This window comes from Lampetra fluviatilis, chromosome 32, assembly GCF_964198595.1.
Source record: "Lampetra fluviatilis chromosome 32, kcLamFluv1.1, whole genome shotgun sequence".
Taxonomy (NCBI): Eukaryota; Metazoa; Chordata; class Hyperoartia; order Petromyzontiformes; family Petromyzontidae; genus Lampetra; species Lampetra fluviatilis.
In genome coordinates this window covers 3,682,523-3,704,589 of record NC_136306.1, presented here as the reverse complement: position 1 = coordinate 3,704,589, position 22,067 = coordinate 3,682,523, and the positions used below count along the sequence as shown (strand labels likewise).

Genomic DNA, 22,067 nt, shown 5'->3' with positions numbered 1-22,067 from the left:
CCCCCCACCCCCCCCGCCCCCCCACCCCCCCCCACCCCCAGGCACGAATGGGAACGGCGTGACCGGACAGGGCCCGTGCGCCACGTACGACCGCAAGCGGGGCCATCGCACGGGAGGCCACCCCGAGGCCCTCTCCGCCCTCCCCCCCTTCCTGAGCTCCCCCAAACGCGCCGAGGTCAAAGGGCACAACCGACCTCTTCCTCCGTGGCGACGGCGCGCGTGGTCACGCCCACTGTGTAGATGCTGCCCGCCGCGTCCTCGTGGATCTTGATGCTGGACTTGCGGTTGCGGGACTCGACGTCTCGCGTCCCGTCAAACAGGTCCAGCACCTCCTCGTTATACAGCTGCGGACACACGAGATCCAATACAGCAACCACGTCGCTCCAACACACGCTCTTCGTGGCGCCAATCTTATGTCCTCGGTCGGTTTGTGTGTTGTTATTTCATAATCAATTACTTAGGAGAGTCACGCGAGTGTGCAGGGCCCTGCTGCTGATGTTTGGCTGACCCCAGTTGTAGTGTGCATGCGTTTAGCTATGGGAGGAAACCGGAGAATCCGGAGGAAATCCATGCAAAACAGGGGGAAATCATACAAGCTCCACTCAACAACAACAACAACCACCATTCGCTACTAAGTGGTGGCGACGTCACCACGACACTTGTGCCAGGCCATGTGCACCTTGAGGCCACGTGAAGTGTCCTCCACTCACACACTCACTCACTCACACCCCGCAGCATAGAGGGAGAATGTACAAATGCCAAAGACAAAGATCCCGAGCACCTATGAAGGCCGGCACGGCACGCGAGGGAGTCGGTGGCCAGCACTATACCCAGCCACCTTTGTCTCCCTAATGGTGAAGTTTACACATCGTACTAAGTACTCATTTGAGGCTCAGTACACCTAGCGGAGGTCCAGAACCGGTACAGATAATCGTTACTGGTGTTGGCCATGAGTGGGAATCGAACTTAGGTCATCTGGTTTGTATCGCAGCGCGCGAACCGCTCCCCACGCATTTAATCGCACTCACTCGCACTCGGCAGATCGTTGGGAAAACACCCAACTCCACACACAAGAAGGCGCTCGAGACGGGAATCGAACCGAGGAGCTCGGCACTGCGAGGCACCGCCCAGGGTGGTCACCTCGAGGAACTGGGCGCTGATCTTGAAGTCGGGCGGGGGAAGGTTGTTTTGCAGGGCCTCCTGGCGGCGCTGCTCGATGCCGGCGTAGAGGTGGGCGACGGCGCGGGGGATGATGCCGTGCTCCTCCTCCTGCACCGCCACGTCGAAGCCCGTGCCCATCGTGTACGTCTTGCCCGAGCCCGTCTGCACCACACACAGCGCAAGCCGGTTTCGCTCACCATGTTACGTCACCACGTCTCCCTCACTGCATCTCCTGGCCACGTCTCCCTCACCGAGTCTCTCTCACCGCATTACCCTAAACTTCACCTTGTCGACCTCACTCACCGTGTCTCCCTCACCATGCATCTCTCTTATCACGCGTCTCCCTCACCAAGTATCTCTCTCTCGCGAGCGACCCATGGCACGAGGGGCCGGGCGACGTCCCCCGGCCCTCGCCGGCTCACCCTCCGCTCCCACCCTCCCGCTAATCCCCCCAGGGTGGGCGGCGAGCAGACAGGCGAGGGCCCGCTCCACGGTAGCAGCGGCGACCTCCCACCCGGGAGAGCGATGGGCCCACCTCCCTCCCACCCTCCCCGGGCGGATGCCTCGCGCCGTGACAGGACAAGAGCATCGTCGCTTTTAGGGCGAGAAGAATTTTGAACGCCGCGGGCACGCTCGCTCGCTCTCGCCCGCACCCGAGCCATTACGCTCGTGGGGATTTGTAAGATTTTCATTCTCAAGCCCTCGCCGGTGTTGTGACGTAGAAGGGCGAGGACACGGCTCACCGTGGCGGCGCGGCGATGGCAGCGGAGCATCGGCGGCCAGGGTGCGGCTCGCACCTCCCAGGAGGTCACGGCGTTGACAAGTTTGTGCTAATTTTTTTGTTGTTTACGTAACGGGAGGAAGCCGAAGTTAGTCTGGGGGAGAACCCCACCGTGAATGCGTGCAAAGGCCGCACGGACGGCTGCGTGAGCCCACTTGGTATGCTGCCATCGCGCAGCCCTAGCTGCTGGGTTTACGCTGCGGGGGCGCATCTATCGATGGCACTGAAGGCCGGTCACTGTTCACAACGAGTATCACTGCTGCTGCTGCTGCTGTTTATGTTCAACCGGAATACAGCCGGCTCGGCGGTATAGTGAGTGGCTTGGACGATGAAATTTGTGAGTTCACATCCCACGAAGTACTGATCTTATCGACCCCTGGACGGAGGGATGATGGGTTAAGTCGAGCACCGCAACCAAGATTTAAACTTGCGACCGCGCGAATGTGAGCAGCTCGCTCCGCCGCTGTGAGCCACCTCGCCGGGAAGTGCTGGCTGTAGCGGTAGCACGCTTGCCCGTGAGGTGACGTCCTCATGGCTAACGCACGCCAATAACCATCATTATTTCCTATCGTCACAATCATTTCCTTATAACAGGGTCGCAGAGGGGAGCGAAACGGACGCCCGTCTGCACAATGCGTTTATCGGAACAGGATGAGAGCTCCCGGAACAAGGATGAGGCGAGGGCCACTCCTCCGATTAATAACGCGAGCAGCAGCAGGCAGCACACAGCGAGACAGCGAGCGAGTGACTGTGCCGGACGGGTTCAATCGAGATAATGGGCACGGCAAGGAGCGGTTATCGATGGCTCCATCGACCACGCGGTCAGCGCTTGGCAGCAGCGGGCGCGCGCTCCAGCATGGCGCAGAGGCCGCCTTCATCCCCACCGCCTCCAACACCCCCACCCATCGCTCCCACCGCCCCGACCGTCTCCATTGCCCCCACCGCCGTACGACTCTAAACCCCGGGGAAAAAATCCATAGCGCTTATCTCATAGATACGGTCCACCTCGCCTAACAGCGAGTTTGACGCTTGAGAAACAAAATATTAGTTGAAGAGTAGCGCCAGGGAGCACCACCATTACAGCATTTCGGCCGTGTTACCCGGCATGTTCGTAGCAAAATAAAAAAAATGGTGATGCTGCTGCTGTTGCTGCTGCGACAGTCATGACACGAAACTCACGCCGCCGTGGCGCTGCGGGGAACACGCGTCCATGACGGGCGACGTGTCGGGCAAGCGGCCCCTTCCTCACAGCAGAGGGGCCGGTCGGAGACTGCACCATGCACCACGGCGCCCTGGTAGGAGGTTTCATTTTAAGAAATATTCCAGAAGACGCGTTCAAGCGAGGCCATTCCGTGTAATGTGACTCTGCCCAAATGCAGCCCATTCGGAATCGCGTGGCATCGCACGCGGTCGCACACCATAGAATGCTATCGCAAGCTGTGCAATGTGATCTCCAATGCCTCCACTTGCCTAATCTCGTAGCTCAGAAATGACATTTACATCGCTGCCTGCTTTGCTCACGAGCACAACTCACAATGCGGTTACACGAATGTTCCGAGTTCGTCCAGATTCGTTCCAGTTTAATGCCCCTTCAGGTGTCCCGGGTGGCCCTGCACAGGGCCGACGATGTCTCGCGCATCTCGATCAGTTCGTTTGGGGCGTTGGCTGTGCACGTGGCCTGTAGCCCAGCACTGTGGAGGTGGCGAGGGTTGGTGGATCACTGCACGAATATCGCGGAACTCCTTTCCCGTGGGTGGGCCTCAAGGAGGTGCCATACCGCGGCTCTCCAGGAGAAAGCGCAAAAGCAGAGTGCGGACTAACATCGTCCGTCCCTTCTGTATGGGATCGAGCGTTAACCGTCTCGCACGCGTGGGTTTTCTCCGGGTACTCCGGCTTCCTCCCACACATAAACAAATGATTAATTGGCTGACAACGTCTGGGGAAAAGAGAGGAGCGCAGAGCTTGGGCAGTCATTGGTGGTGCTGGCTCCTCACCGCCCGGCTGCTGCTGCTGCTGCCGCCTTCCCACTCGTCTGTGGTTCCTCGGCGATTTTGAGAAATGCAATCGGCATGAACGTCACCGCCGCTGCGTATAATACTACACGTGACTATCACAATCATTATTCATTCAAGACGAAGGCTTAAATAAGGGGGAGCACATACAAACTCACTCGCATACATTCAATGACACTGCAGAACAGGGAGAGAACATACAACAACTCACTCACTCACACTCACCCACGCTCTGGAGAACAGGAGGAAAGCACATACACAAACTCCACACGGACATGGGCGCCTGAGTCGGCAATCGAACCCGGGTGGCTCTAGCTGCGAGGGCACAAGCTTTACCCACTCCGCCACCGGCCAGGAAAACGAAACGGAGCCTCTAACCACGGGCGCTGCGTGAATGGCGGAGTGAGTGGCGGCTGACCTGGCCGTAGGCGAACACGGTGGCGTTGTAGCCCTCCAAGCAGCCCTCGATGAGCTGCTGCACGCAGCACGCGTACATCTCCTGCTGCGTCGAGCTCATGTCCAGGACGTAGTCGAACGTGAAGGCCTTGTCCTTGCCCAACACCACCTGGGGCTCGCCGGGGGTCAAGTACGTGCAGATGTGGCATCCCTCGATCTTCTCCTTGGCCAGCTGGGGACGAATCCTGCCACCGGGAGTGCGCATACAGGAAGACAACGGCGTCACCGCACGTCCGGGACATGGGTGAATGTGCGGTGACGCGCCCACCGAGAGACAGAGAGGTTGCGCCACCTGTCCAGGCCAAGAAGGTGGCGACGTCACCGTGGCCTGAGCCACCGATGCCATCGTCGCACCTCAGAGGTCGCAAACGGGTTTCGATTCCTAACCCGTACCCGTACCCGGCCGCACCAGGGTCACAATCGGGTACCCGTACACTACCCGATACCCGGCTACCCGTACCCGGCCGGGTATCGGGTAGGGTACGGGTATCGGGTACCCGATTGCGACCTCTGCCGCACCTACTCGCCCTCCTCGCCCTCATCGCCTCCTGCCCCTGCGCCAGATATCGCAGTTGCTGCACCGGAGAAACACAGCGACCTCCCGAGGTCTGGCTGGGCGGTCTCCCACAAACTCGCCAACCACTTTACCCGCTCACAAATAGACCCAGTCAAACACAAACAAAGTCACCCACCCACTCTATCACTCACTTATTCACTCACTAAGGCACACACTCACTCACGAAACCAAACACTCGCTCACCTACTCACCCAATCACTCCATCACTCACTCACTACCTAAACTCACCCTCTCACTGACACATCTACCCACCCGCAGACTCACCCAACTCACCCATGAACCGAAACACCCACCCGTTTGGTCACCCACTCATTTGTCCACTCACCAACTCACGCACACGGCCGCCACACAATTGCCTGATGTTCTCTGAAAGAGATCACGGGGATCTTTAACGTCCACTGTGAGCGAAGCGGATGGCCACGACGCCCGGGGGTTGAAGGCACCAACACTTTCACCACATGTCGAGGTGTGTCCGGTTCAACACGCGGACGGGCCACGCCTCCTGAGTGGCCGCTACACTTTCTGAGCCCCACTGTCCCAACTGTGGACGCTGTAACAATGATGATGTCAACTTGTAATGCGCCACCACTGCCGCACAAGCGCTCACTCGCAATCATTGAGAAAGAACGGCTCAGACGCATGAGGAGGAACCCCAAACGAACAGGAAGGCAGAGCTGGCGCCCACAATGGTTTAAGCTCGGCAATTCTCGACCATTTAAGGCATTATCGGATCAATTAGCCAGTGTTTATATGTGTGAAGAAGCATGCGAAGGGGCAACACTCTATTCCATACAGACGGAACAGGTGGAGTCCATATTCTTGCTCTACCGCATTACCCTACTGTTTGGGTCTTTTGGTAAAGTTACGTAGATAAAAAAAAAATCACGACGTTTCGATCGCAACACAAGCATTATCCTGACGAACCAGGGAATGGCAGGCAACTTAATGCCCACGGGAAGTTACGCAACATCTGTGCAATCCACCAACCCTCGCTGCTGCCTCCCCAGTACTGAATTACAGGCTACGCCATGCCACGCACAGCGGAGCCACCACCGCGGGCGGTCCCAGCAGTGGCCACGGCACCAACCATCAACAACAAACTCCCGGTTCAATTTCGCGAGCAGATAAGAGGCCACGTGGCCTGGGGACAGGGCCTCGCGTCCGCACAAACCTAAACATCGCTCTATATACACGCCAAGGGTGGGGCTGGTCGCCCGGCCCGCGCGGCCTCAGCGCGGCCCAATGGCAGGACGCACACGGGGTGTCTCGGGAAGTCGCCGGTTTGTTTAAAGAGGCCCTTCACGAAAACAGACGAGGTGTGTGTGCGCGTCATCTCTCCAACGCGCAGTCTCGCCGCCGAGCGCCTGTTACGCCCCACGACACAGAGGCCCCTAATCCTCTTTCCTCCTCCTATTAACGCAAACCATCTGCTTACACCTTGCCTACAGGATTAGTTTTTGCCATTAAATCCACTGACCCAGTAACAAACCCTGAGTTAAATGCATAATCTACTGCACGCATTCGCAGAGCACCCCAATTATGTGCAGTGGCGCGGCGATGACACTCACGGCTCAGGTCGCCCTTGCAAAACGGGCAACTCTTTCAAGCATCTCCCCATGGGTTGATTCCATCTACTGGTGAAATTGCGGCGATTCCAACAAGTCCACCTCCCCCCCCCCCCCCCCCCCCGTAGGCCACCGGTGCGTTTTACAGGCACAGAGGCGGACGTTAGCTCCGAGTTAGGATGCAAAGAGCCTCGCAAGGGCGGTGTGACATCACGCACCCTCTCAGCCAATGAGCGCACGCGTCGCAATCTTGAATCGAGTTTGCAGGAAGGTACGGCATCGCCTCTTCTGATTGGCCGAACTTTGGCAGCTTCCCCACCAGTACGACGATGTGCCCTGGGCTGCTAACAGGCCGTTCAATAGAAAAGCAATCTGGAGCACTCTGATAACATAATTGGACAATGCACCACATGGGTCAGAGGCGGACACTGCTTCCCTTCAGAGGTGGCTAAACTCAGCAGTAACGATTTACAGTGGGCAACGCATAAGAACAGGTTCATGGCTCAAGCTCCCGCCCGGTCACAGACCATCCCGCAAATGTCCTCCGAGCAGTGCATCGAGCCGACCGAGAGACAAGACTCTCCGAGACACAAAGAGATGCGGATTAGTGGGACCACGGATAGCTTAGCATAGGATCACGGCGAGAGGACAGTAACCAAGAGATGAGTGAAATAAGAGCAACGTGAACAGGTCAGAGACCTGGAGAGGGAGAGGCCCAGATTAGTGACCACATGTACATATCACAAGGTCATGCTGCTATGCTATCAGTACACTTGTTTACCCAGGAAAGCCTCAAGACTCGTTCTTCAGGAGGGTCCTGCCAAGTTTTCGTATAAAAACACACAACTCTTATAACCCAGGTTATCAGGGGTGGTTCCCAGGGTTATATTTGGCAAATCTGTACCGCGGCACCGCCGGCACACAATGGCCTACTCTTCTTCGGATGATGTCACGGGACCTATAACGCCCACTGTGAGTGAATTGGAGGGTGCATCTTGGTATTTTACAGTTCATACTCATGCAGCAGTATTAACCATGGCGGCCTGCCGGGCTCGAACCGCCAACCTCTGCAACGAGCGGTGATCGCGCTCCGTAACATCAGCACACGTCACATGATGTCACACTGAGATTGAAAGCCCACACCGATTGTAAGTACACTTAACTGGTGAACGCTCGGTGCGTCGAGCCAAGCTACTCCGAGTTGCTAGAATCGGCGGCGCCATCGCCACAGGCCTACTGGAGATGTGTGCACGTGTGGCCCTCGTGAATGAGGCAGCGGCTGTAAGAAGAGCAGGTGGAGGATGAGTAGTTGGCCTACTGAAGGAGATGTGTGCACGTGTGTGTGGCCATTTAGAATCTTTATTAACGGAGAATAGCAGCGCGGTGGTTAACACACTTCCCTATCAACCCCAACTGATCTTGGGTTTCCCATAGGTCAACTCAGCCTGAAACGAGTTCCTGATGCGGTGTGTTAACATCAGCACTGGGGAGCCAAAGGCGGCTGGGTGTGGTGTTGACCAACCAACTCTTCGTGTGCCGTGCCGGCCTTCGTAGGTGCTCACTCACAGCACTTGCTCCAACAGCCTGTTAAAGGCTAAACGGGGAATCTTTGTCTTTGTCATTATGAACTGGGCAGCACCTGTAAGGAGAGGAGGAGGGAGGACGAAGTGAGCGTCTATCCAGGGGGCATCAGCTGACCCCCGCGAGCCCTGACCTCGCGAACCCTGACCTCGCGATGGCCCGCGCGTGCACACACAGGTACAGTGCGCACACACGGGCAGGGCAACGTACGTCCGTCCGGCATCTGGCCTCCTCCTCCCTCCTCCTGCTGCCCTGTCACTGCATGGGCTAGAGGTGACGGGACAGGCGCACGATACCAGAGGGTGGGGGCCGGGGGGGGGAGCTGGCACCGCCGTGGTGTCGCACCGCATACGCCGCGCGTCTCCGCCGTCTAAATATAATAACGCTGCCTTTTATTCCTCCAGAAGAGGCTCGCCAGGCCTCGAAACTCTCTCTCTCTCTCTGGAGGCTCAAGCATCGAGATATTTGGGTCAAGTCTTTTATTTTTGCACGCGGGAGGAAACCGGAGTTGGTCTGGAGGAAAACCGCACCGTGCGTGCGCGCGCGCGAAAAGGCCGCACGGACTGGTGCGTCAGCCCGCTTGCTGTGCTGCCCTCTCCTGGTCACCGCGTGGCCCCAGCTGCTGCTGGGTTTACGCTGCGGGGCGCATCCGTTGACGGCACTGAAGGCGGCGTGGCTCGCGTTTCCGTTTGGAGGTTAACTTGGCCCGCCATCTTGGCACCCTCTGGGATCGATAAAATAAGCACCACTTTTTGCTGATATCAAACGGTTGTTCTCACGAATAGCTCGTCCCCTGTCGTAGGCATGCGGAAATTCCTCCACGATCTCTGCAGGGCTGTAAACGGGAGATGAGCACCAATGCCTCCATGCTCATTTGAGCTCCAGGACCTCACTTTGACCGTGACGATTATTTCCCCCTCGTCTTCAGAACAGGCCCAATGCAACACGCGGACTCCTCCACTCCGCCACCGCCCCGGATGCCGTGGCATGGCTACAACATTAACAATACAACTGTAGCCCTGCCAACGCTGCTGCTTTCTTCAAACGCCAGATGAAAGAAGAAGATTTTAGGATCCGGGAGAGGGGGTGGGGGGAGTGCCCTGAATAAAGTATAAGGGGGGGGGGCTCCACTACTTAAAGACCAAGCTCTTTGGGGGACAGTGGATAAAGTCACAAGGATCCATTACAGATCTAAGCTATCTGCACTGCTACCTCCACCCCCACCTCCCACCACGGTTCGCTAGCACTGCAGGATGAGTCAAGACGTAATCGCCGAGCCGCAGGGGCCCTCCCCGTCAGATGACGCAGCGTCAATCAGTGCAGCGCGATGGGGGGAGGTGGGGGGGGGGTGACGAGGAGCAGCTTTTCGAGCAGATGGAGCGTGAGCCAGTGCTCCCCACCTCGCCGGGGCACCGGTGCCACCCCACGTGAGACGCACAGAGGACACGGGCCTGAGGCCACCATCACAGACGATCCTGCCCGTCGCTGGTCGCAAACCGCCACTCCACCCCCAGCGCGGGGCGGCCACTCACAATTGGTTTTGCGGATTTACTGGGCATGGCGATGAGAGAGCGTGTGCGAGGGGGATTTTAAATTTCACCCGCTAATTTTACTCCGACGGCGCTATCGGTGCCATCTCGTGTATATACGGATCTCTCACGTGGAACAGTGCAACCCCGAGTGTTAGACAACGGTCCCACACAAGCGGGTATCACGGAACTACCGCCGAGAACCTTTCTACAAGGAACCTTTGGTCTACACATTGGGGGGCAACACTTTACCACCTGCTTGCTCACTCTACGGGCGAGTAAGTTTTTGTCTCATGACAGTCAAACCGCAATATTTAATTCTCACGGCTGGAATTTTAGGCGAGGTTAAATACAGAACAAATGAAACGTGTCGGTTTTGTTGTGCCAGTCATCGGTGACCAGGATGAGGCGAATCGGCTCCCTGGACTTGAGAAACCAGTTTAACCGTAGGCGGCTGCCTGGGTTCAGTACCAGGATCTCGAAAGTGGTGCCGGGTCGTTGCTCCCTCCTCCGAGCCATCCGGCCTCCTCACTGTGTGTCTTAATATCTGCGTCATTGCGTGTTAATGTGTGCGCCAACGCACAGGGAGTGGTAGTGCAGTGGTCAGCGCACTGCGATACAAACCTGGTGGCCCGATTTCGCTTCCCGCTCGCGGGCACCAACATCGCTCACGAAAATCTGCGTCGTACCCGGGCCTCCCCCCTCGATCAATGTAAACGACCACCTGGTGCGGTGTGTAAAACGTCACCGCTGGAGATACGAAGGGTGTGGTGCCAGCCACACCACCCCCCAAAATTGCGCTGTGCTGGCCCTCACAGATGCTCGCTAACAGCCCGTGCCCAAAGGGTCTGTTAAGGTTACGCGGAGGAATCTCTTGTCTTTATCGTGACACATGTTGGCAACAGTTGGGAAACTTGACCAGGTGCGGAGTTTCCAATTTGCTGCAGCGCTGCGTTTCAGGGCAGCGTGATTCTGCACCGCAGCGACAGGTCACGCCAATACACCACCACGCGCACCGCGCCCGATAACGCCTTTTAGCCCATCCCATCAGCCCCCAACGTATCCCATCACTACTCCTGACAGCTCGAGTGTGTGGCCTACGCAACTGTTTATCAGTCCGTAACGATGTTGAGCGCGTCAGGCGCCGTTGGCTCACACCCAGCCCCCTCGCACCCTGCCTCACACCCAGCCCCCTCGCACCCAGCCTCACACCCAGCCCCCTCGCACCCAGCCTCACACCCAGCCCCCTCGCACCCAGCCTCACACCCAGCCCCCTTGCACCCAGCCTCACACCCAGCCCCCTTGCACCCAGCCTCACACCTATCCCCCTCGCACCCAGCCTCACACCCAGCCCCCTCGCACCCAGCCTCACACCCAGCCCCCTCACGGTCTGCCCCTTCACACCCTGCCACCTCGAACCCTGCCGCCTCGCATCCTGCCTCCTCGCATCCTGCCTCACACACAAGCCTCACAGCCGTCTACTGCATGCACCGCATCGCTCCAAAAACCGAACTAGAGAATTATCTGATACAACGCCATCAGATGCGTGTGTGTCTACGTGTGTGTCTACGTGTGTAGCGGGGTAAGGAGCGCACGGGACACTTCATGAGGGTGGTCTTCCGTTTGAGATGAGGACGTGTCCACGTAGAGTTTGTTCAAGAGTTGGGTGTCTGGGCCAAACTCCAGCGCCACCGGCAACTCGCCGGAGGACAGTAGAGGGGTGGTCACTGCTTTGTATGTCTGTTGAACTTCTTTCGCACCGTACTTAGCCAACCTTAGCTCCGTGACGTGGACTTGGCCACGCGTAGAGGCTGCAGTGAAACACAGCGATGATAAACTTGATATTTCAGATGATTCCACTGATGCAACCCACCCGCCCGCCAAAGTCCTGGCCGCGATATTTTGCAAGAGCACTTTGCTTCACGCTGCACTTCCCCACCCGCAGACGCAGTGGCACGAGCAGCCGGGTTTCCTGACAGCAGCGGCGTGCGACGCAGAAGCATTGCAAGCACGCTCTCCACTTTCTTGTGCCACAATAATAATAACGATGATAAGAGACAGTCAGCTTCCTAGAGCGAGAGAATAAACACTCCAAGCGCTCTACCCGCCCCGCGCACCGATTACAGGATAAACAAAGAACGCGGCTGTGAGGGTCCGCCAGCAGATTTATAATAGCAGGGGCTATTTTAACCACAAGCCACTCGCAAGTTTATTTTCGTCACGTTCGGTGTGCCGTGACTGAACGCCCGCGCGCTCGCCGTTTTAAAACAAGCGCTTATCACCGCCGTAGCGCTCGGCTGGAAATACGGGAAATCAGTTTAGGCAAACCGCAAAAATTACCGCCCGCCTTATCGGCCCCATGCATCCTCGTCGCCAGCAACCCGCTGGCATCGCGACGTGTGTGTCCCCGTCACGACGAAGGTGGCGGCCGTGAGTCTGCCTCTCGACACGGAAGCGGGTTCCTGTGCGATCGGCCGCACGTATGGGTTAAGTGGACCCTGTGCAACTGCCTGTCGCCTGATGAAGCTAGTTGTAATTACTGGCGAAACGTTGTGCTCAAGTTTGTAAATGTTGTGGTTTTGCTGTACTAGTAAAGAATTGGCATGTTCTGTTTACGTGAGAAACCTTACTAGTTGGCTGTGTCGGGTGGTGGTGGGTTTAACGACACATTTAGAAAAACCTCTATTATAGACGATATTATCACTTACAATTACCTCTCGGATCAGATCGCGCAAGTAAAAATGTGTGTTGTACACGCTCCCCCATCTGACACAACTGATTAATATAAAGTTGTCACGTAAGCAAACGCTGCCAATTTATCAGTGCTGCTGGAGAGGACCCATGCACGTTTAACAATTGAGTGCGAACGTTTCGCCGGTCGTGACAGCCAGCATCGGCAGGCAGTGGGCAGACATTTACGACGCACATTTTACTTACGCGATCTGACCCCAAAATGTAATTGTGAGTCAATGGTTAGGATATTGATCAACCACCACGCCACACACAGCGGCCGTCACCGAGCCCCTTTCAACGCACGTTGCGTCACTACGAGCGACAAAAAAAAACCAACACAGTTCCTAGCCGGAGAGAATACTCAAAACGCGTGCCCCAAAATGTCCGTAACACACAGGTAATTCACACTCCACCAGCTCTAACCTAATTAGAGGCGCCGTTTAATCAAAACCAACTGAACCTAATTAATAGCCTGCACATGTTGAAATTGCCCTCGATGTGCAATCCTTTCAGATGGTTGAGTCACAACCTTAATCTGCCCGTTCTCACGAGTTGTCCCGTCTCTGCACCTCGAGTGCGGACGGATGGCCATGAGCTCATGGCTTTTGTTCCGAGAGCGGCACTTGACACGCAAGGGCATTTTATAGGAACATATTTTCGTCGTTCTTTTCCGCAACACCATCGTGACTGGGCAACCGGCGTCACGCCACGACACAACGAACCCAGTCGGGTATCTCGCAGATCAACACCACGCGCGCGTTGTGTTTAGCGAACGCTGCACGTTAGAGGACATCGTAGAGTTACCTCCGAGATGGCTTCCCCACCATACGTCCTTTCACCGACGGTTAACGTTCATCACGTGACAGTCAAAACAATAAGCTACAGTCTCAGAGCAATTAAGCTGATGAACCAAAGCCTACGTGTTCACTGTATCCATAGCATTTCTTGCAATGGGTTTTATTTTTTGTGCAGTCATCGGTGTCTGGGCAAAGAGCATCAACTCATTAATCTCCAGGACCAGGTTTGATTCGTTGGGTCTCTATGCGAGTCCATGGCTCTCTGTGCAAGTCACTGGTGACTGGGCTGAGACCATCAACTTACGACACTCGGAGAACCCGGTTTGACCACAGCTTGGTCTACGCGAGTCTCGGAGTCTCTTGTGCGAGCCTACAGTTCTCCACGCGAGTCAGTGACGACTGAGGCTGAGTCCACCGGCTCGCTGGACCCGAGAACCCAGCACCTCGGCGGTGGCGACCCTCCAGCGCTCTGACCTCTTGAGCCACCCGGCCGCCTGTACGCAGGAGGAAGTGAAACGCGGCACGTGCGCACGTGCGGTGGATCTCGGTGGATGTGGTGGGACTCTTTGCCATCGTCGCCTGAACCCCCCTCTTCTACAACCCCCCCATCAACCCCCCGCCCATCGCTGCATCTCAGCCTATTCTGAAATCCACCTGGAACTGGAGGCATCTGGTGTTCTGACGTCGCTCGCGTTAAATTCGCTCGTGAGAAGCCCCAAATCCACCCCCAACGCGTTCGAGCAAAAGGTCCTGGCGATGATGATTTCGCACGGCCAATGAAGAGCGAGGAATTAGAGGAGTGCAATTTAATGCCGACTCTTAATCACCGCCGCCACGCGGCCCGGACGCGGGCGTGGGCGTCTGTGTGGTGGTGGTGTCGAGAGGGCCACAGCCACTGCTTCCCCTGCAACATGCAGAGATACTCTACAGCACAAGGGCCGGACACACGGACACACTGTACACAGCGTGGTGAAGTATGGTCAAATAACTCGCCCAAGACGCCCCCCCCTCCCCCGGTACATCACGGGGAGCTAACCAATCCATCAGTACATCGCGTACATCGACACACGTACATCTGTGTGGCCATACTTATTATGCTGGACATGCATAATATCCATACACATACGTACTTCACACATGATGGGTATGGGTGTATAAAGATCCCCCTCTCCACGTAAAGCCTTAACAGACTGTTGGGGCAAGTGATGTAAGCGAGCACCTATGAAGGCCGGCACGCCACACGAGGGGGTGGGTGGCCAGCACCACACCCGACCGCCTTTGTCTCCCCCGTGGCGATGTGTACACGTCACACCAGCTGGAGGGGAGGGTCAGCACCGGTTCAAATATTCGCCACAGTGATTGGCCGTGAGCAGATATTGAGCTCGGAGTCACTGGGCTCGTAGCAAAGCACGGCGAGCACGGCTCCTCGTGTTTCCAGAACACAAACACACGCACCACTATCTTCCCCCGAGGCTCGGGAGAGTTAATTGTACCCGCGAACACAGTACAGCAAACACAATGGGCACAACACAATGCACAGTAAACCGTAAGGCATTTATTATGTAGGAGGCTGAGCAGACGTAATGCCTCTCCCCCCTCTCTCTGAACCAGAGAGGCGGGGGGGGGCTCCCTATGGAGCAATGTGCCATCTTAACAGAACACACAACACGTGCGTCAATACCACTCCCTTGCGCGTGTGTGCCGCCTTAAGGGGAGGGGCGCGAGGGGGGGTTATATTAGAATGAGACGTTTCGGGCAATGGTCCTTATTCAGAGCACATTTGTGCTTTCTGCTCGTCCGAATGGCCAATACTGTCGGCATCGTATCCTCAGTGGGAATCGATTACACATACAGTGCTATGGTTACACGTCATGTAAATGCGTGTTGGTGTATATATGAGACTGTGTACACTCGTGTGCGTGTCTGTTTATTCCTGACCACACGGGTGATGGAGACGACCTTTATACCACTGCCCACTGTATAAAGGGTGTTATTGTGAGCGTGAGATTAAAGCGTCGTTGTGCGTAAACACTGACGGCACCACAAACAAACCCGTTGGTAGCAACTTGCTGGTAGTGTTAGCAAACACCGATTAAAGGCCGGCACGACACGCCATTCGGGGAGGTGGTGAATGTGACCAGCACCACGGGCTGGTCCGCCTTTGTCGCTCCACATACTGATGATGTTTAACGAACCCCCACCAGGTACTCATTTAAGGTAGAGTTCATTTGCGTGTGTAAACACACACACACGCGCACACGCACGCACTGTATACACAACGCGCTCACAACACGTACGCGAGTGTACGTACGACACATGCAATTGTGTGCAGCACATTAATACAAACACACACAACACACGCGCACTCATGAACAACCACGGCTGCCCTGGAAACATTCGCTCTGTGCACCACGCGCACTGTACACAATAGGCTACGCCGTGCGTGTGTGTGGGTGGTGTACAGTGTGTACTGTAAGCGGCAGGGTTTCTGGCGTGTGCGCATGTGTACACGTGTTTGTGTGTGCGCGTGTCAACAGGTCTTTGTACGATGTCGACGTGTGTGTGCTTAGTGTGTGCGCGCGCGCGCAAACACATGTGCGTGCAAGTGTGTACGTATCGACACGTGCGTGTGTGTATATATTGTGTGTGTGCGTGTGTACAACACACGTGCGCCAGTGTGCATATCCCGGCTATCGTCAAGGTGACACCTGCCAACTAAACTTTCTCGGCCACATTGTGGCGGTGGTGGCGGCGGCTTGAATGGCATTAATAATTCACCGGCCCCGCCAGGGCCCCGACACGGGGCCAAGGGCAGCGGTTAGGGCGCAGTGCGGCTGCGCCCAAGGGGGCGGCATGCTGGGGGTACTGTGGGGTCTGAGCCAGAGCACCATGGAACCATGGACACCCACCCAGCACCATGGACAAGTGACACCATGGACACCCATCAATGTCACACTCCATGCACCCAGCACCACGGACACCCGTCAACTTCACACTCCATGCCCCCAGCACCACGGACACCCATCAACTTCACACTCCATGCACCCAGCACCACGGACACCCATCAACTTCACACTCCATGCCCCCAGCACCACGGACACCCATCAACTTCACACTCCATGCCCCCAGCACCACGGACACCCGTCAACTTCACACTCCATGCACCCAGCACCACGGACACCCATCAACTTCACACTCCATGCCCCCAGCACCACGGACACCCATCAACTTCACACTCCATGCCCCCAGCACCACGGCCACCCGTCAACTTCACACTCCATGCACCCAGCACCACGGACACCCATCAACTTCACACTCCATGCCCCCAGCACCACGGACACCCATCAACTTCACACTCCATGCACCCAGCACCATGGCCACCCATCAACTTCACACTCCATGCACCCAGCACCACGGACACCCATTAACTTCACACTCCATGCACCCAGCACCACGGACACCCATTAACTTCACACTCCATGCACCCAGCACCACGGACACCCATCAAATTCACACTCCATGCACCCAGCACCATGGACACCCATCAACTTCACACTCCATGCCCCCAGCACCATGGACACCCATCAACTTCACACTCCGTACACCCAGCACCACGGACACCCATCAACTTCACACTCCATGCACCCAGCACCATGGCCACCCATAAAATTCACACTCCATGCCCCCATCACCACGGACACCCGTCGACTTCACACTCCATGCACCCAGCACCATGGCCACCCATCAAATTCACACTCCATGCACCCAGCACCATGGCCACCCATCAAATTCACACTCCATGCCCCCATCACCACGGACACCCGTCGACTTCACACTCCATGCACCCAGCACCACGGACACCCATCAACTTCACACTCCATGCACCCAGCACCATGGCCACCCATCAAATTCACACTCCATGCCCCCATCACCACGGCCACCCATCAACTTCACACTCCATGCACCCAGCACCACGGACACCCATCAACTTCACACTCCATGCCCTCAGCACCACGGCCACCCATCAACTTCACACTCCATGCCCCCAGCACCACGGACACCCATTAACTTCACACTCCATGCACCCAGCACCACGGACACCCATCAACTTCACACTCCATGCCCTCAGCACCACGGCCACCCATCAACTTCACACTCCATGCACCCAGCACCACGGACACCCATCAACTTCACACTCCATGCCCTCAGCACCACGGCCACCCATCAACTTCACACTCCATGCACCCAGCACCACGGCCACCCATCAACTTCACACTCCATGCCCCCAGCACCACGGACACCCATTAACTTCACACTCCATGCACCCAGCACCACGGCCACCCATCAACTTCACACTCCATGCACCAATCACCATGGACACCCATCAACTTCACACTCCATGCACCCAGCACCACGGACACCCATCAACTTCACACTCCATGCACCCATCACCATGGACACCCATCAACTTCACACTCCATGCACCCAGCACCATGGACACCCGTCAACTTCACACTCCATGCACCCAGCACCATGGCCACCCATCAAATTCACACTCCATGCCCCCATCACCACGGCCACCCATCAACTTCACACTCCATGCACCCAGCACCACGGACACCCATCAACTTCACACTCCATGCCCTCAGCACCACGGCCACCCATCAACTTCACACTCCATGCCCCCAGCACCACGGACACCCATTAACTTCACACTCCATGCACCCAGCACCACGGACACCCATCAACTTCACACTCCATGCCCTCAGCACCACGGCCACCCATCAACTTCACACTCCATGCACCCAGCACCACGGACACCCATCAACTTCACACTCCATGCCCTCAGCACCACGGCCACCCATCAACTTCACACTCCATGCACCCAGCACCACGGCCACCCATCAACTTCACACTCCATGCCCCCAGCACCACGGACACCCATTAACTTCACACTCCATGCACCCAGCACCACGGCCACCCATCAACTTCACACTCCATGCACCAATCACCATGGACACCCATCAACTTCACACTCCATGCACCCAGCACCACGGACACCCATCAACTTCACACTCCATGCACCCATCACCATGGACACCCATCAACTTCACACTCCATGCACCCAGCACCATGGACACCCGTCAACTTCACACTCCATGCACCCAGCACCACGGACACCCATCAACTTCACACTCCATGCACCCAGCACCACGGACACCCATCAACTTCACACTCCATGCACCAATCACCATGGACACCCATCAACTTCACACTCCATGCACCCAGCACCACGGACACCCATCAACTTCACACTCCATGCACCCAGCACCACGGACACCCATCAACTTCACACTCCATGCACCCATCACCACGGACACCCGTCGACTTCACACTCCATGCACCCAGCACCACGGACACCCATCAACTTCACACTCCATGCACCCATCACCATGGACACCCATCAACTTCACACTCCATGCACCCATCACCATGGACACCCATCAACTTCACACTCCATGCACCCAGCACCATGGACACCCATCAACTTCACACTCCATGCACCCATCACCATGGACACCCATCAACTTCACACTCCATGCACCCAGCACCACGGACACCCATCAACTTCACACTCCATGCACCCATCACCATGGACACCATTCAACTTCACACTCCATGCACCCATCACCACGTACACCCATCAACTTCACACTCCGTGCACCCAGCACCACGGACACCCATCAACTTCACACTCCGTGCACCCATCACCATGGACACCCATCAACTTCACACTCCGTGCACCCAGCACCATGACCACCCATCACCTTCACACTCCATGCACCCATCACCATGGACACCCGTCAACTTCACACTCCATGCACCCAGCACCACGGCCACCCATCAACTTCACACTCCATGCACCCAGCACCACGGACACCCATCAACTTCACACTCCATGCACCCAGCACCACGGACACCCATCAACTTCACACTCCATGCACCCAGCACCACGGCCACCCATCAACTTCACACTCCATGCACCCAGCACCACGGACACCCATCAACTTCACACTCCATGCACCCATCACCACGGACACCCATCAACTTCACACTCCATGCACCCATCACCACGTACACCCAGCACCACGGACACCCATCAACTTCACACTCCATGCCCCCAGCACCATGGCCACCCAGCACCATGCCCCCAGCACCACGTACACCCAGCACCATGCCCCCAGCACCATGCCACCAGCACCACGTACACCAGCACCACGGCCCCCATCACCACGGCCGCGATGCGGCTATTTACCTCAGGCTGACCCGGACGCTGCCGTCGTCTGCCGCCATGGAGCCACGGAGACGAAGAGGCGCCGCCTCCTCTTCCTCCACCTCGTCAGCTCCTCCTGTCACCTCGTCACGTCACCACCTCCCCCCTTACCACCCCATCATCCCCCACCTCCTCCTCACCTCTACCCTCAACCCTCGGCACCCACTCGTTAACCCGCGTCTGCGTTGCCTCCTCCCCTGTCAAACCTTCTCGACCGCTACCCCACCTCGTCTCCTCCTCCTCCTATGCTCGCCTGTGACCCACCGCTCGCCCCACTTCCCGCTCACTCGCCCTCCACCTCGTCACCACCACCACCACCACCTCCACCTTTGCTCCCCACTCAGCTCGTCAGTGACCCACTCGCTACTCGCCCCGCTCACTCCTCCTCGACCTCCTCCTCCCTCTCGTCTCGTGGGCCCCGGGTGGCCCCTCCCCTCCAGCTCCTCGTCACGTGACCACCTCGTCTCCCCCCCACCACCATTCGAGCCCCGCCCCTCGCCTCAGCGTGCGCGCGCGCGCGCGCTCTCTAACCCAGCCACGTGACGTCGCAACCAGCAGCGTCCAATCGCGTGCGAGCTCGGGCCTCGCCGTCCAATTCTCATTGGACGCTGAGCCGGCACGGCGGCCAATGGGGGCGGGGGGGCGGGGCGTTTTAGAGTCGGGGGCAGTGGCGCGTGATTGGCTGTAGATTGGAGGGCAGCAACATGTGGGGCGGTGTAGATGTGGGGCGGTGTAGATGTGGGTCGGGGTCGTTGTGAGTCGGTGTAGATGTGGGTCGGTGGGGGCGGTGTAGTGGTGCGGCGGTGTAGTTGTGGGTGGGTGTTGCCGTGGGTCGGGGTCGTCGTGGGTCAGTGTAGACGTGGGGTCGGTGTAGTCGTGGGGCGGTGTAGTTGTGGGTGGTGCAGGATGGGGTGGTGCAGTGTAGTTGTGGTGCCGTGCAGTCTGGGCCGTGTAGAGTTGTGCAGTGTTGTGCGTTTTCGTGTGGGGCGGTGTAGAGTTGTGCAGTGCACAGTCGGGGGTTTTGGTGTTGGGCGGTGCCTTGTGGTGCAGAATGGGGCGATACGGTGCAGGGCCGTGCAGTGTGGTGCTGTGTAGGGCGGTACAGTGTGATGCTGAGTAGGGCCGTGCAGAGTGATGCAGTGTAGGATGATGCAGAGTGATGCTTTGTAGGCGGTACAGAGTGATGCAGTGTAGGGTGGTGCAGTGAAGGGGAGTGAAACGCAGGGCGTTGCAGCGCAGGATGATGCAGAGTTGTGCAGTGTATGGCAGTGTAGCGTGATACAATGCATGGCGGTGGATAACGGTGCAGAGTTGTGCAGTGCAGAGTGATGCAATGAAGGGTGGTGCAGTGTGTTGCTGTGAAGGGTGGTGCAGTGTGATGCTGTGTAGGGTGGTGCAGTGTGGTGCAGTGTTGGGTGGTGCAGTGTGGTGCAGTGTGATGCTGTGTAGGGTGGTGCTGTATGATGCAGTGTAGGGTGGTGCAGTGTTGGGTGGTGCAGTGTGGTGCAGTGTTGGGTGGTGCAGTGTGATGCTGTGTAGGGTGGTGCAGTGTGATGCTGTGTAGGGTGGTGCAGTGTTGGGTGGTGCAGTGTGGTGCCGTGTTGGGTGGTGCAGTGTGGTGCTGTGTAGGGTGGTGTGGTGCAGTGTTGGGTGGTGCAGTGTGATGCTGAGTAGGGTGGTGCAGTGTGATGCTGTGTAGGGTGGTGCAGTGTGGTGCTGTGTAGGGTGGTGCAGTGTGGTGCTGCATTGGGTGGTGCAGTGTGATGCTGTGTAGGGTGGTGCAGTGTGATGCTGAATAGGGTGGTGCAGTGTGGTGCAGTGTAGGGTGGTGCAGTGTGATGCTGCATTGGATGGTGCAGTGTGATGCTGCATTGGGTGGTGCAGTGTGGTGATGTGTTGGGTGGTGCTGTGTAGGGTGGTGCAGTGTGATGCTGCATTGGGTGGTGCAGTGTGATGCTGAGTAGGGTGGTGCAGTGTGGTGCTGAGTAGGGTGGTGCAGTGTGGTGATGTGTTGGGTGGTGCAGTGTGGTGCTGTGTAGGGTGGTGCAGTGTGGAGATGTGTTGGGTGGTGCAGTGTGATGCTGCATTGGGTGGTGCAGTGTGATGCTGTGTTGGGTGGTGCAGTGTGGTGATGTGTTGGGTGGTGCAGTGTGGTGCTGTGTAGGGTGGTGCAGTGTGGTGATGTGTTGGGTGGTGCAGTGTGATGCTGCATTGGGTGGTGCAGTGTGGTGCTGAGTAGGGTGGTGCAGTGTGGTGATGTGTTGGGTGGTGCAGTGTGGTGCTGTGTAGGGTGGTGCAGTGTGGAGATGTGTTGGGTGGTGCAGTGTGATGCTGCATTGGGTGGTGCAGTGTGATGCTGTGTTGGGTGGTGCAGTGTGGTGATGTGTTGGGTGGTGCAGTGTGGTGCTGTGTAGGGTGGTGCAGTGTGGTGATGTGTTGGGTGGTGCAGTGTGATGCTGCATTGGGTGGTGCAGTGTGGTGATGTGTTGGGTGGTGCAGTGTGGTGCTGTGTTGGGTGGTGCAGTGTGGTGCTGTGTAGGG

General features: G+C 57.2%; 1 protein-coding gene across 8 annotated transcripts in view; it reads right to left on the bottom strand.

The window, feature by feature from the left end:
* LOC144943633 (kinesin-like protein KIF21A) overlaps window positions 1–19,980 on the bottom strand; it is a 61,259-nt gene extending 41,279 nt beyond the window's left edge. For 7 of the 8 annotated variants that reach the window (XM_078871271.1, XM_078871278.1, XM_078871277.1 and 4 more), the window contains exons 1-4: window positions 19,509–19,979; window positions 4,373–4,595; window positions 1,141–1,323; window positions 195–344 (exon numbers count right to left, since the gene is read on the bottom strand). In XM_078871271.1, the coding sequence (XP_078727397.1) occupies window positions 195–344; window positions 1,141–1,323; window positions 4,373–4,595; window positions 19,509–19,546 (594 nt within the window). In that variant the 5' untranslated portion in view covers window positions 19,547–19,979. Of the gene's footprint in view, window positions 1–194; window positions 345–1,140; window positions 1,324–4,372; window positions 4,596–19,508 lie in introns of all 8 variants that reach the window. The other variant, XM_078871273.1, reaches the window with a different exon arrangement.
* Window positions 19,981–22,067: the final 2,087 nt, after the last annotated feature.